The sequence below is a fragment of the Alexandromys fortis genome, unplaced genomic scaffold (assembly GCF_014885135.2).
Source record: "Alexandromys fortis isolate MF-2015 unplaced genomic scaffold, M_Fortis_MF-2015_v1.1 scaffold_195, whole genome shotgun sequence".
Lineage (NCBI taxonomy): Eukaryota > Metazoa > Chordata > Mammalia > Rodentia > Cricetidae > Alexandromys > Alexandromys fortis.
The window spans coordinates 1,477,334-1,492,103 of NW_026068105.1; the positions used below are offsets into that span (position 1 = coordinate 1,477,334).

The 14,770-nt window shown below is 40.3% G+C and overlaps 1 protein-coding gene across 13 annotated transcripts in view; it reads left to right on the plus strand.

Annotated features, from left to right (window-relative positions):
• The window catches only part of Vsig1 (V-set and immunoglobulin domain containing 1), a 165,054-nt gene that overhangs the window by 117,458 nt on the left and 32,826 nt on the right, over nt 1-14,770 (plus strand). Inside the window, exon 1 of one of the 13 annotated variants that reach the window (XM_050124029.1) lies at nt 13,371-13,481. The exons of 11 other annotated variants lie outside the window; for them this stretch is intronic. In XM_050124029.1, coding sequence (XP_049979986.1) covers nt 13,430-13,481 — 52 coding nt within the window. In that variant the 5' untranslated portion in view covers nt 13,371-13,429. Of the gene's footprint in view, nt 1-13,370; nt 13,482-14,770 lie in introns of those variants that run through there. One more of the 13 variants, XM_050124038.1, reaches the window with a different exon arrangement.

The following is a 14,770-nucleotide window of genomic DNA, read 5'->3' on the forward strand; positions in this document are numbered from 1 at the left end:
TTTTTTTTTTTTTTTTTTTTTTTTTTTTTTTTTTTTTTTTTTTTTTTTTTTTTTTTTTTTTTTTTTTTTTTTTTTTTTTTTTTTGCAATTACACGAGGCTTTAACCCATGAAATGGGAACCAGTGCACTGGGGCCGAGACTCATAATCCATGCAGGGGAAGAGTTCGACCAAGAGAGGGGGTTTTTATAGGAAGAAACCACAGCCCAGGAATCCGAAAGGGGCAGGGAGGGTGTCACAGAAAATCACAAGGGGGCAACTCCCTGCCTCTGAAGACCATTCCCAAGGTCATAATCAGCTAGTTCCTAAAATCACAAGGGGGAAACTCCCTGTTTCTCAAGATTATTCTCAAGATTACAATCTAACTTTATCTTCAACTAGTTCCTGAAACACAGTCACATGCTTGTGCCATAGAACACTGAGCAGTCACGCTTGTACTCATCTGGAAGCTTCATCTCTACTGGCCAGCTTTCCATAGAGCCGGAAGGTGCTACGAATGTGCTGGAAGAGAAAATGGTCAAACTTACCCAGCAGTGAACCCTGTGAGCTGCAGTACCAACTAGCTCGGCAAGGTCTCCCCACTGATGCAGTACAGACACAAGCGTCACGAGAGCAGCCAACTGCTTTCTCATTGGACTTAAGGCCTGCTCCACAAGATGAAACCCCCAACACATACCAATATCAGAGCCAAGAGCCTTTGATTAGGCAGAGCATACACTCCAGGGAGAACACATTACTACTATTTTTTCCTGCTAAGTAGGCACATGTTAAACTGACTCCTACTGCCTTACTGTTATACCCATAAATTAGTTCCTTTCTCAGCCCTCATCAGAAACATTTATTTTTGCCATAGATGGCAATTAACACAGAGACCCGCCACTGACCACGTGCATAGAATAATAATGAATTCTCAACTCTAAATGGCCATTTATCACACACCTCCTCCAAGGCTCAGAGATCACTATGGGGAAGGAAGTGGTAAGACTGTAAAAGGCAGAGGCAGTGAGAATTGTAAGGAAACAGTTTTCTGTACACAAGACTTCTATGAATTCACAGTGGTGGCAACTGCACACAAAATACCGAGCAAGCTCAAAGCAGACAAAATCCCTAGTGAGGAGGTGGGGCCAAGGTCTCACCTCTAATTGAGGCAGTTGGTGGCTATTGGAAGAGGAAGAGCTTGCTTCGTTTAAAAGCGTGGCCCCTAGTTTGTTTCCCTCACTCCAGTGGGACTCCCTTACCCAGTAGTAGTACAAAGGTGGGACAAATTGGGTTCAGTGTACTTATAAAAATCAGGACACAAAGTTGGGAAAGTAAGAGTGGGTGGATCTGAGAGGAGTTAGGGAAGGGGCGAATGTGGTCAGAATATAGTACAGGAAATTCTCAAAGAATTAACACAACAAAAATTCATGCTTGAAAAATTAATTTTCATTTTCTTCCTTTAAATATTTTGTGAATTATTCAATTTCACACCTGTTGAATTAGGAGCGGCAGGGCTGCGTCCCCGGCACCCGGCCGCCCGCATGGCTAGCTTATGCCCAGAAATAATTACACGGAAACTGTATTCTATTAAACACTGCCTGGCCCGTTACCTGTAGCCTCTTATTGGCTAGCTCTTACATATTGTTCTAACCCATTTCTAATATTCTGTGTAGCCCACGAGCTGGCTTACCAGGGAGGATCTTAACCTGCGTCTGTCTGGCATGGGAGAATCATGGCGACTCCTCGACTAAGCTTCTGTCTCCCAGCATTCTGTTCTGTTTACTCCACCCACCTAAGGGTTGGCCTATCAAGGGGCCTAGGCAGTTTCTTTATTAATAAGAAATCACTCCCACATCACACACCTGTATATGATACATTCTCTTCGCTTACTCTCGCCCTTCTTCCTCTGACTGAGTTGCCATTCCACCACTTGCATATTTGTTGTTTTGTTTTGGTTTTACTTTGTGAACCATTTGGGTTTAACTTGGGCTTATTTTAAGTGAGAAAACCCGCGTCCAGAAAATCAAACCATTTTTTAGATTAATTTTAAAATTTACCCTGGATTTTATCATGGCATCTTCCTGACTATGTGTCACTCATTATACCTTCTTCTTATTCATTTCCCCCTTTCCTGCCCCCGCGATTCCTTCCCCACCTCAACTGGTTCCCTTCCTTCCCCACGGTATCTCCTTCTGCTTTGTTATCCTTTTTATTCTATTATCCACTGAGGAAAGATATTTATAAGAAATATTAGAATTTCTCACATTTCTGTGTTGGTAATTAAATGTATTATTATGATGCAGCAAACATATTGATAGCACCTAGTACCTGTAGACACTATTCTAAGCATTTCACAAATAATAACTTATTTAATAATTCTTACAAAGTGGGCCTTGTTACATCTTATCTTAAAGATTAAGAAAATGCAGGCCAAAGATTTTAGATAAGTTGCTCATGGCCTCTTAATTGTTGACAGAATCCAAATAGATTCTGTGCTCTTTGTCACTTTACTATGCTGCTGCTTCAAACACAACAAAAACAAAACATATCTAAAACTAAATACAGTGCATAAGTTCTTGTTTGGCCAGCACTAGGACCTGAATTCAATCACCACAACCCATGTATCTTAGTTTAAGGGCACCATTTCTGTGATGAATCATCATGACCAATAGCAAGTTAGGGAAGAAAGGATTTATTTCACTCACACTCCCATCTAACAGTTCATCATCAAAGGCAGTGAGGGCAGGAACTTAAGCAAGGCAGGAACCTGGAGGCAGGAGCTGATGCAGAGGCCATGGAGGGGTGCTGCTTACTGACTCGCCTTCTACATCATCATCATCATCATCATCATCATCATCATCATCACCCCTTATAATAAAAATAGAATCTTTTTTCATACAGTATATACTGATTACAGTTTCCCCTCCCTTTACTCCTCCCAGTTTTTCCCCACCACCCCTCCCATCCAGATCCGCTCCTTTTCTGTCTCTCATTTTAAAAGAACAGGTTTCTAAGAGCTAACAACCAAACACAACTGCGGCGAACTCCCTGACCAGCAGGAAAGAACAGCCACCAGACAAGGATTCTTCCCAAATCACGCTTTTACTGGGAGCCTCTTGGTTGAAGGGAGAGCAGGAAGCGAGGGGCCCCGAGCTCTGAGCTGCAACTGCTTAATATTAGAACTAGGGGTACGTGCAGGCTTCCTATTGGTCAAAGTGTCTTAGCAACCTGCTCCAAGCTCCCTGATAGGTCCAGCACACTGAGGACACTGAGCATGCCCGAGATGGTGGTACTGGCTACTCCAGCCCGCAGGAGCTAGGCGCCATCTTGTAATGGCGGCCACACATACTGGCTCCCTGCACACAACCAAAATATAGTAGATAAAGAAAAACTGTCACATCAGAGTTGAACAGCACCAATCAACAGAAGAAAAAGAGTCCTAAGAAAAGGCACGAGAATCAGAAACCCACTCATTCACATACAGATAAACCCCATCAAATATTAAACTGAAAGCTATAATATATATTTGGAGGACCTGGTTCAGACCCATGTAGGCCCTGTGCTTGCTTGCTGCTTTGGTCTCTGTAAGCTTCGTTCACTTGATTTAGAGGGCCTTCTTTTCCTGGTGTCTTTCATCCCCTCTGGTTGCCATACTTATTCTGTCTCCTCTTCCACGGGGTTCCCTGAGCTCTGAGGGAAGGACACTCCCAGCCTGCTTTCTTATAGACCCCAGGACCACCAGCCCAGAGATGACAGCACCCACAATGAGCTGGGCCAACTCACATCAATCACTAATTAAGAAAACTTTAATTTATTTTTACAATAATGTTTTTATTATTAAAATAATCTCCAAAAGTTAAGAAAAGAAAAAAGAAAATGCCATACAGCTTGACTGCAGCCTCATATTATGGAGACATTTTGTTAATTGAGATTTCTGTCTCTCTGATGACTTTAGCTTGTATCGATGATATAAACCTATCCAGCACCACCATGTAAAAAATAAAGGGCACAATTGTATGTGTTTGTAATCCTAGTGTCAGGAAGACTGAGACAGGCCCATCTCTGAGGCTCACTGACCACCTAGGTTAGCCTGCTAGGCACGTTCCAAACACTGTCTCAAATAAACAGAAAGGCGGTTAGTACCCATAGAATGACAACTGAAGTTGGCTGATGGCTTTGACGTGTAAGAATACACATGTACAGGCATACACACACATACACAAATCATAAACTCCCTCAATGCAGAACTAACATCCAACAAACCAACCACCACCACCAACAACAAAACCTAGGCCTTTTTGATTATTTCTCCTTTAAAGTAACTTCAATGGAATCCACCAAATTTGTTATTTTCTGCTACTTTTGCTGTGTACTTTATGAACTTCTTCATGTCTGAATTCCATCCCCAGTTTTTTCATATTTTTGATCTATTCAATCCTGGTTTCTTTCTAGGACTTTCACATAAGTGGTTTTATTTCTTTGCCTATTATTCCTGCCCTCAGAAATGCTGCAGCTCTATCTCTTCATTGTCCATTACAAATCTTTTTTTTAAATTTTTATTGAAAAAAAAATTTCCACCTCCTCCCAGCCTCCCATTTCCCTCCCCCTCCTCCCCCCACTCCCCACGCCCCACTCTCTTCCCCCTCCCTCTCTAGTCCAAAGAGCAGTCAGGGTTCCCTGCCCTGTGGGAAGTCCAAGGTCCCCCCCCCCCTCCATCCAGGCCTAGGAAGGTGAACATCCAAACTGGCTAGGCTCCCACAAAGCCAGAACATGAAGTAGGATCAAAACCCCTTGCCATTGTCCTTGGCTTCTCATCAGCCCTCATTGTTCACCATGTTCAGAGAGTCCGGTTTTATCCCAAGCTTTTTCAGTCACAGTGGATAGGGAGCCTGAAATGACCCTATCCTATAGCCCTACTGATGAATATCTTGCATATCACCATAGAACCTTAAGCTGGCGATGGATGGAGATAGAGACAAAGACCCACACTGGAGCACCGGACTGAGCTCTCAAGGTCCCAATGAGGAGCAGAAGGAGGGAGAACATGAGCAAGGAAGTCAGGACCACGAGGGGTGCACCCACCCACTGAGACAGTGGGGCTGATCTATTGGGAGCTCACCATTACAAATCTTGATCTTCAAAAACACTGCTCTGATCTGACTGTTGCATATTGCACATGTATCGAAATAACATATGGTACCTCATAAATATGCACGATTATTGTGTGTCAGTCAATTAAGTAATATCCTGTTCGTATCCTCTCAGAATCCTTATCTCCTGCCAGGTAGACTTCAGTGGAACTCAAGTAACAATGATCATTGGGTATCACCAGCATATTTCTACATACATGCCACATTGCCCTTTTTGTACTTATTGTTGTCTGTGACACCTATCAAAGCCTGTAACAATCCTATATTACTTAGTATTAACCTCTGTGCTGTGTGTATTTGTCTTGTTTTCTTGACAAGAATGTAAGCTTGGGAAGCAGGACTGTATGTTGACTAAATAGTTTCCTGTTTCTTTCTGGGTACCAAGAGATCTTAGAATATAATGGGGAATTGCATGAGCTTTGGATCAGTCACACTAGAACCTAAGTCCTTGTTCCGCCAATGGCAAGCTCTGTGACCGCTGCAAATAAAAGACTTAACAAGGTCGCTAACTGTCATCTAGTAAGGTGTTATCACTGGGTAGCCTGTAATATATCTCAGATACCCTTAACCAACTTGTACATTTGTAAAATGTTTCAATATTTTCATTTAGTCTCAGCACTTCCAGTTTTTAAGATTCTTTTGGATGAGGTATGGCATTTTCAAAGCATATTAGATGTAACTGATTAAAACATCAGAGCCCTACGGTCATACATTAGAATGTGATTCTTCATAGTTTGACTTCTCCTAAATGGAAACAATGGGGAGGGTCTAGGATGCCGTTGTGTTAAATATAGATGTGTGTGCACACGCATGTGTATTATCTACATGGGTTCTGTGCAGCTACTCATACGTGTGATTTTTTTTTCCAAAGCAGACTTTATGGCATGTGTTTGTACAGTGCGTCAATACAAATTACTTAGGAGTAGGCTTCCCCAAACACTTTAATGTACACAGCCAGTTGAGTCACGCTATCGGTTAACATGGAGTTCCTGGTACTAACCCTTTCCAGCCTCTCTACTATCGCTAGGTAAGCAATCTCAGACTACTCAATGGAAGCTGACTCACTGTTACTGTTAAAACATGATTTGCCAAAGAACTTCCTGCATAGTTCTTCCTTTTAGGACAGGAAACAAGTAGTTCCCAAATTCAGCTGGACAGGAACCTTCATGGCCCTCTTTAAATATACACCCAAAGTGGTCCTGCTTCATAGCACAAATAAGCAATTTTCTAGAAGATTCTGGAAGATTCTCAGTCAGATACCCAGAGCGTACACTTGAGAACTGCAAGTTTGTATTAGGTTCATTGCTGACAGGAATTCCAGGCCTTGTACGTGTGCACAGTAGGGCAAGGGTGACTCTCCGTGTGTAACAGCATCACAACATTTGCTGGAGAGTTTGATTAGTTGGAGTTCTTGCCCTGAAACTTCCCATTTTGTTATTGATACAATCATAAAAAAATACAACTTCTTTTTATTGTTTGCAAGGCAAACCAGTGTTCACCTGTTGTTATTGTTGGGGCTGATTATGTTAAAAAAATAAATATAATACAACAAATGCATCTAGATGAATGTTATTCTTCAAAATACTAAGCTCGAGATACCATGAGTATGAAAAATAGAATTCACCATACTGCTTTTAAGCATTTGGTAGGTGCCAATATCCAACCAGGTCCTTAAAGCCACCATGATTTAACCACAACTTAAGATCAGCGGTTCCAGAGCCAGCTGACTTTGGAAGCCCTGGCTCTGGCATTTATATGCTCCTTGAAACACCTTCTTTGGAGCCATTCCGCAGAAACATAATGTGTAGGCTCTAAGCACTGACAATATTATGCCTATTCATATGTAATTAAAACTAAAAATACAAGACATAAACATACATTTGAAAAGTCCCGTAAACTCCATTTTCTTCATGATAACTGTTTTGGTGAACAAACCCTAGGGTGTGAAAAGCTTTAGCAAGGATGGCTCACTCTCATTCTCTTGTTTCTGTGGATCTTTGTCTCGGATTCACCTGTAGCTTCCCTAAGAATGGCATAGATGACTTTTGGAAACCTCAGATTGCCTCTGAGTCAGCTCTCAACCCAATCAAAGTAACAGATTTTACTGCAATCACACCTAATTTCTTACCTACAGACCAGCACTACTTAAATGATCACTTGCCTTATAAATGAGACTTGGTGTCAAGTGACTTAGTGTCTCAAAGAGCAAATCTCACTCACAGGCCAATGTTTGGACACTATCTGGAGCGTTAGAATATTTAAAATTGCCCTACTGTATCTTACAATCCAGAAAAATAAATTTCAAGTGGATTGCATGTTTTTCTACTAAGTAGTTCTTATACACTAGCTACATGTCAGGCACTGTTCTAAGCACTCAGAATAAATAGCGAACAAAACCTGTGAATTCTTAGCGTTTTGAATCATACACTCTTGCTGAGTAAACTAGTACAGTATCCCCTTCTTGTAAGTAGAAGATATGTTCTGAGACCCCTGGTGAGGTGTGTATGTATAAGTATGTGTATATTTATAGTGTGTGTAGGAGAAAGCAGAATATATATATACAGAGAAAGTGGGATATATGCACATATGTATGTAAGAATGTATACATGTATATATTCTGTTTTCTCCTATACATGCATGACTAAGACATAGTTTAACTTATTAAATAAGCTCAGTAAGGGAATGGCTTAAAGGAACAATTAAAATAGAATAATTGGAATATAATGAAAGGTATTTAAAGCAAGTTTTTATTTCTAGAATTTAATATTTAGTGGTTTCGAGATATGCTTGACCTTGAGTAACTGAAATCACGGTGAGAAACATAGATGAGGGGAGAGTGGTGTATGTTAGAACAAGTTAAAAGATTGAAGGTGATTGGAAGTCTGGGGAAAAGTCAAAATTGGAAATTGTGTAAACAGCTTGTAATCCCACACTTAGAAGACCCTTAGATGCAGAAGGATCATTAAAGGTTTGAGAGCAGTCTGGTCTACACAGTGAGTTTCATGTCGGCTACATAGCAAAACCCTGTCTTTTAAAACAGTGAAGAAAAATGGACACCTTGGGGGGAAAAACGGTATAGCAAAGGAATTTTCTCTGTTCATATCTGAGAGGAAATATTGAAATGTAGTGTGAGCCCCCCGAAGGAACATTCTAAAAGGCGGCAACTCACTAAGCAGAGAGCAGTGTGGCTGGCGCAGAGGAGTGAGAGGTAGGGATGGCAGGCGAGGTCACAGAGGTGATGGCGTCGGGGAAACGTGGATTTCAGAGTCTTTAAAATGCTCAGTTCTTTTTTCAAAAATTTTAAGAGATTTTAATTTTGTTTTATTTAATCCAGTGTCTTTATTTCAACATGGAATCTGATGTGTATGCCACTTTGAAGAATGCTTGAGAGTGATTCTCAGCATTAACCTTGAGCGAACACATGCACACAGACACATATGTCATATATATGCCTACACACATGAAAAATGGAAAAAGATAAAAAAAATTGCTAGCCAACTTCCAGGAGTTTAAAATCCATAGCTCTGAGAGAAACAGCAGTAGGATTGATTTTTAGCTTGGGGCCTGTTTTGCTCTATCAACAACCTAGAACATGTTGCCTGAGGCGCAGAGGTACACATGAAAGCATAGGACAGCACCCCGTTTTAACTGTGATAACAGTGCAAATGAACGAAATGCAAGCTTATAGTCTACCAGTATCCTTCCATTCAGCAATCCTTCACTACAGAAATGATTATAAAACCTATAGGAACCCAACTGATAAAAATAGCCATATGAATGGGCAAAATCTAAGTAAAGGATATTCCTTGCACCATTGTATGTAATAGCAAAACAAGGAAATGACTTATTCTAGTATTAATTTTCTATTTGTACAGAAAAAAGAATCATGCATATACTATGAAATATTATGTAGTCTTTAAAACAAATAGGGCAAATCTGTAGATATAATTGGGCATAAAGACTAAAAAATGCTTTTTATGCAGGAAAATCAAGTTATAGAATAATATGCATAACATGATCAGTTTTCCATTAAAAATCATTGTGTGTCTCTTGAGAGGATTTTGTTTCTAGGTTTTGCTTGTTCATTTGTTTCTTTGAGATAGGGTCTCAGACTCTTGCCCAGGTTATCCTTGAACTCACAGAACTCTCCCTACCCTCAGATTCCCGTGTAGTGGATTACAGGCATGAGCTGCCATGCCCAGGTTCATTGTGTATTTCTATGTGTAACTGTATAGAAAAAACTCTGAGGCACATGCCAACAGCCTGTTGCTTATGGGCATGAGGATGAAATTGAACTAGACGATGAACTGAGGACGGAGGACTAGAGATGGGATTTTCTTTTGTACACTTCTGTTTTTGTTTAAATCCCTTTGCATTCTAAATGAATTGCTTTTATTTTTTTTTAAGTTAAAAATGAGGGAGTAATCTGATACCACGTATTTCTGAAAGTTCCCAGGAAAGAACTCTGAAGGCAGTAGCGTATTTGTTGCAACATAATCAGTGTGCCACTGTCCATGTGATGGGAACAGCGTCTAATGTGCGCTGTGTGGCCTTGGGGAAAAATACAAAGTTTTTGGGCTTCGGTTTTCTGAAAATGGAGATAATACCTGCCCTACTTATTTTATATCTAGTCGTGGGAAGAAAATGGAAAAGCAGTTTAAAAATTATAAAGCCCTCCAAAAATGTGAAGACTAATATTTCATGTGCCGTTTAATGGCCCACTTCTTTTGAGCAGTGGTCAAGCAACATAAAACTTCAGTTTCAAAGAGAGAATTTGCATGATTTCTTGGAGTTTAATGGAACCCCTAGGTTTTATATGAACACAGTATAGACATTTTCCTTAAATGTTTCAGAGTGTTTTGTGGGAAATATCCTGTTACAAATAGATGTTGGCAAAACCCTCAAATTGTTTACTCTACTCCACTAATCATAGAGCCAACTAGTTCAGCCATGTTGCATTAGTCAACGTGCTTTTCCATGTTCAGGGTCTAGCATTCTTACGTAGGTGGGTGGCTAGATATCCAGGCTTGTCTGGATCTGTTTCATTTTACCCCGTCCATCTCATGTAATTGCCAATAATGCTCTTTTCTTTTTTTTTTTTTTTTTTTTTTTTTTTTTTTTTTTTTTTTTTTTTTTTTTTTTTTTTTTTTTTGAGACAGGGTTTCTCTGTGGCTCTGGTTCCTGTCCTGGAACTAGCTCTTGTAGACCAGGCTGGCCTCAAACTCACAAAGATTCTCCTGCCTCTGCCTCCCGAGTGCTGGGATTAAAGGCATGTGCCAACTGCCCAGCTCAGTAATACTCTTTTCATTCCCCCAAAGTTTTCTAGTTATAAAGATCAGTGTCTTAGGGTTTCTATTGCAGTGATAACAGAAGACAACCAAAAACAACTTGAGGAAAGTGGTCTTTGGTTTACATATCCCAGGGCACAGTCCATTGGAGGAAGCCAAAGCGGTACGTCAAGGCAGGACCTGAAGCAAAAACCATGAAGAGATGCTGCTTAGTGTCCCTTGTCTTGCTCAGTTTGCTTTCTTATACAACCCAGGACTACAGTGGTCTGTACACACCCCACATCAATCGTTTAATCAAGAAAGCATCATATAGACTTGCCTACAGGCCTGTTATTGAGGCGTTTTCTCAGCTGAGATTCCTTTGCCAGATATGTCTAGATTTTTTGTCAAGTTTATAAAAATAAAACAGGCAATTGGTTATATTGAAACTCTGCTACGGTCACATATGGAATGTGGGAGGAATCATAGAAATCCCCTGGTTGAAAAGCACTGTACCCAAAAAGGAGACTAGGTCATGAATTTGAGAGGGAGTGGAAGGGAGAAAGGGAGGAATTCTTGTGGGGAGTAAAGGGAGTGGAACTGATGTAAATGCAGTACTCATACAGTGAAATTCTCAACAAAGCAAGAGAAAACAGAAAATGGCTCAGTCTAAACAAGCTCTTTCTTTACTCACCTCCATAGAAATGCCAATGTTTTCTAAATGCGAACGCTGGCTCTTTTGGAGATTTGATGGCCTTAGAATCCAAAGCTTAACCAGGGCTCAGAAGAACTGGTGAGGACCTCCAAAGGGCCAGCCCACGAGCTGTCCTCTAGTGCAGAACTTTCCCTACACTTTTTCTCCATGTCGCATTGATTAATTCTCCTGATCAGAAATGTATTTAGAGGACAGAAGCAATTAATCATCAAACAATGAAAAAGGATTGCAGATTGTTCATTGGTTCCCTCCTGCCCTGAAGGTGGGATCTTCTTTTACAGAGGGGGCTGCTTCCTGGAGGAATACAGATAGAAAGGAGGAAGAACTTTGGAGTATTAAATATCTGCGGAGTGAATTCTCCCATAGTGACAACCTAGGAACTCAGGGGACTGTGAAGGTGGGCTCAGAAGGGAAAGGAGGTATCAAGGACACACGATACTGATTTGCAGAAAAATGTCTTGTGCACAATTCCTACCTTGAAGAGGAAAACCTGGTTTTCTCTGCCATCTGCTATTTCTTCTCTTTCTCCCCATTCTCTATTGCTCAGTACCCCAAATTAAGCTGGTTCTCAAGGAAGGTCTACATAGGTCTGGGAATATGACTCATCATATTGCTGCTGCAAGAAGATGGATTATTGGGTCCATTTTGGGACACACTCTTAAGCGATGACCTTCCCACATAAGGCCTAATCTTTCTCCCCGGAGGAGCTCACTGTCCTCAAAGGGCACACTGTCACTGGATTTAGGTGAGACTCAGTTAATGAAAAGGAACTCCAGGGAACATTTGAGTACCAATTTCCAATATTGATCACCTCCAAACAGAATGTAAATTGATAAGCAAGGGCGCCCAGAGGAGGGTTGACATGTACATTTATTTACAAAGTCTAAGCGCATGCTTAGGCAGCAAAATGAGGGAACGGAAAATTCTAAGGAATGGAAGTCCTTAAGGTTTGGCATCAGACATAGGTGTGGATAGGAAAAGGTTTAGAAGGAGGAGTCTGTTCTGATGAACATGAAATGGTTTTCTAAAGAGGGAGGAAATCACTTGGCTGAAGAAAGATAGAGGTAAAATTATTTTTTTTCTAAATTAAAGTTCATAAAGCATGTCGTTTGAAACGGGCGTTTTTCATCTGACTAAACACTGAGCAATAAATCTCTACGGCATTTCCTGTGGCTAAAGTTGAGATGTAATGAGGATCAGATCATAAGAAGCTGGGAATCCAGATGCAGGACTCTAGGCATGCTGGCAGTCCATGGAGAGTGTTACTGAAAATGCCTTACTAGAGTTGGGGCCTTAGCCCAAGACTGGGATACAGGATGAAGAAGTCCAGAAGAGCCTTCACAAGGCAGCTGCTGAGAGTCGCTATAGAGCTGGAAGCAAGACTAGGGGATGCCCTTAGGTTTCTCAGAGTATCTTAAGCATGAGAGGAACTCTATCTTAAAACATGCTCACCTTCTCCCGTGCCCACCTAGTGAACCCCTAATTTCCAAACAAACCCCGTAGCATCTAAAAAGTAACTTAATTCTGCAAAAACGCAGACTCAACTAATGGCAGACTTGGAGCATCTATTAACTCCCCTGATTTTGCACATTAAGTTAGTGAGTATTGCATTGTTTCTAACTTGAAAGACATAAGAATGGAATTTTACTTCCATTTTTGATAGATGGTGATCCTTAAAAAAAGGCAATGTGCCTAGAATTTGTTCCCATAGGAATGAATACGTTTTTACTTCACAGTCTCTGGGCCCTTTCTCTGAACCTCAAATCCCCAGGGAAGCCTATATCACCGATTGACTAACCTAGTTTATGAAAGGTGCTTAGTGGGTTAATGCTCTAAGACTTTCGTGGAACTATGTGAAGTTAATTAGCCTTGTCAAATTTTATTTGCTTAACTTCTCTCCAACTATATCTTCATGGATCTACTTGAAATTAATTAACCTTGTCAAATTTTATTTGCATACGTTCTCTTACAACTGTATCTTCTCTCCTCCAAGTACAAGTTTTTAATAAGCTTGATTTTAAACAATGCAAGCTAAGAGAATCTGTACAAAGAGCTGGAAGAATTTAAATCCATGAGTTTATTATTAACACAGTAGCAAATATATCAAGGGAACACACCCGGGGAAAAGTGTTTCAAATAAACACAGATCTGCTGGGAGAGAGGTCTGTGCCCAATAAGCAAGCTGGAAGAGGCCTATTTGCTTGGTGATGCCCAGCTGATAAGCCGGGCAAACCTCGGTGTGATTGAAGAAGCCAGTTTCATACTAGCCTAGTTCAGGCAAACTCCTGACGGGCACCTGCTGCTCCAAGCGATTCTCAGGATGATGGTGTTCGCGTTTTGGAAGGTCTTTCTGATATTAAACTGCCTTGCAGGTAAGGAATGGATCTTCTAATTATCACTAGCAACCAGAAGTCGAATTGCTCTTTAGACTAAAATTGCAAATTTTTACAGAAATCTTCCTCTCCCAGATTTGCAAGAGACTATGCTTAGTGTGCTGTTCTTTCTCTTTTCGGAACTTTTGTTTAGCAAATATGTTCCTCCGTGTTGATGATTGGGAGGTCAGTCTGCAGTAAAATTGGCTTATACGGCTTCTGAAATACGTTTTCCAGTTGGTTTTCCCAATTTTTTTTTTATTTAGTTTGAAAGGCGAACAAGGGAATTTACTCAGAAAGCAAAGTTTGTGCTTAAATCTTTAGATAAGATTTCTGCGTTAGCTCACTGTTTCCCCAGAGTTCACCATGATTCACTCACTTTGCCACAGCAAGCGGAGCCGGGGCTCAAGACTGTGTGAGCGAGCATATTTGTCTCGGACACGAGAGAGACTCATTGAGCTCTATGTTAGCAAAGATTTCCTCCAAAGTCTGGTTTTCAAGTTGTAGGAATGCATTGCAGAAATTACAGTGTGGTTGGTTTTCGGGATTTGAGCAGAACAAAATCATTTTGAGAGACTCAAACTGTTTTGTTTGTTAAGCCCAGAAGAGGTAATTAATTTGGAGAGTCCCTTGGCTGAGGTTTTAAAGCGAATGCCATGTGTCTTTTCAATCTGTTCTGATGGTAAGTTAAGTTTGGGGTAGCTACAATAATGTTTATCAAACATTATTTTTAAGTCATGCATAATGTTAGTCTGTCAGTAGCTTACAATTTTATAAGCATATTTAGTGATACAAAAGCCTGCTCAGGATAAAATATGTCAAGTGTCAAGACACGCAAACATTAATTATAATAAATTAAAAGAAGGAAATATAATAATCATGGTTACTTCTGAGTTATATAATTAAAGATTTTGATTTTATTTTCCTGATTTTTTATGACTAGGAAAAATACTAATTCTAATATTGTCTTCTGGTTAGTAGTAAATCTTTAAATATCCATTCTTAAATGTTTAAACAAAGATGTTCTATGGAGTCAAAAGTCACCGGAAAGCAATTTTGAATTTATTCCATGATCTTTCCTGGCCATAGAGCCTGCAATGTGTTACTTAGTTACTTTACTTTAGAATTTTGTTTCTATTTAATAAATATGGTAAATCTCTGTCATTCCCTTCGATTGTTAGCTACTTTGGTCAAACCATAAGTTTTCTGCACCAACCCTAAATGAGCACACCTTTTAATTCTTTATGTCAAGTCTTACCCTCTTCTATATTAGAGATAGGATCATAATA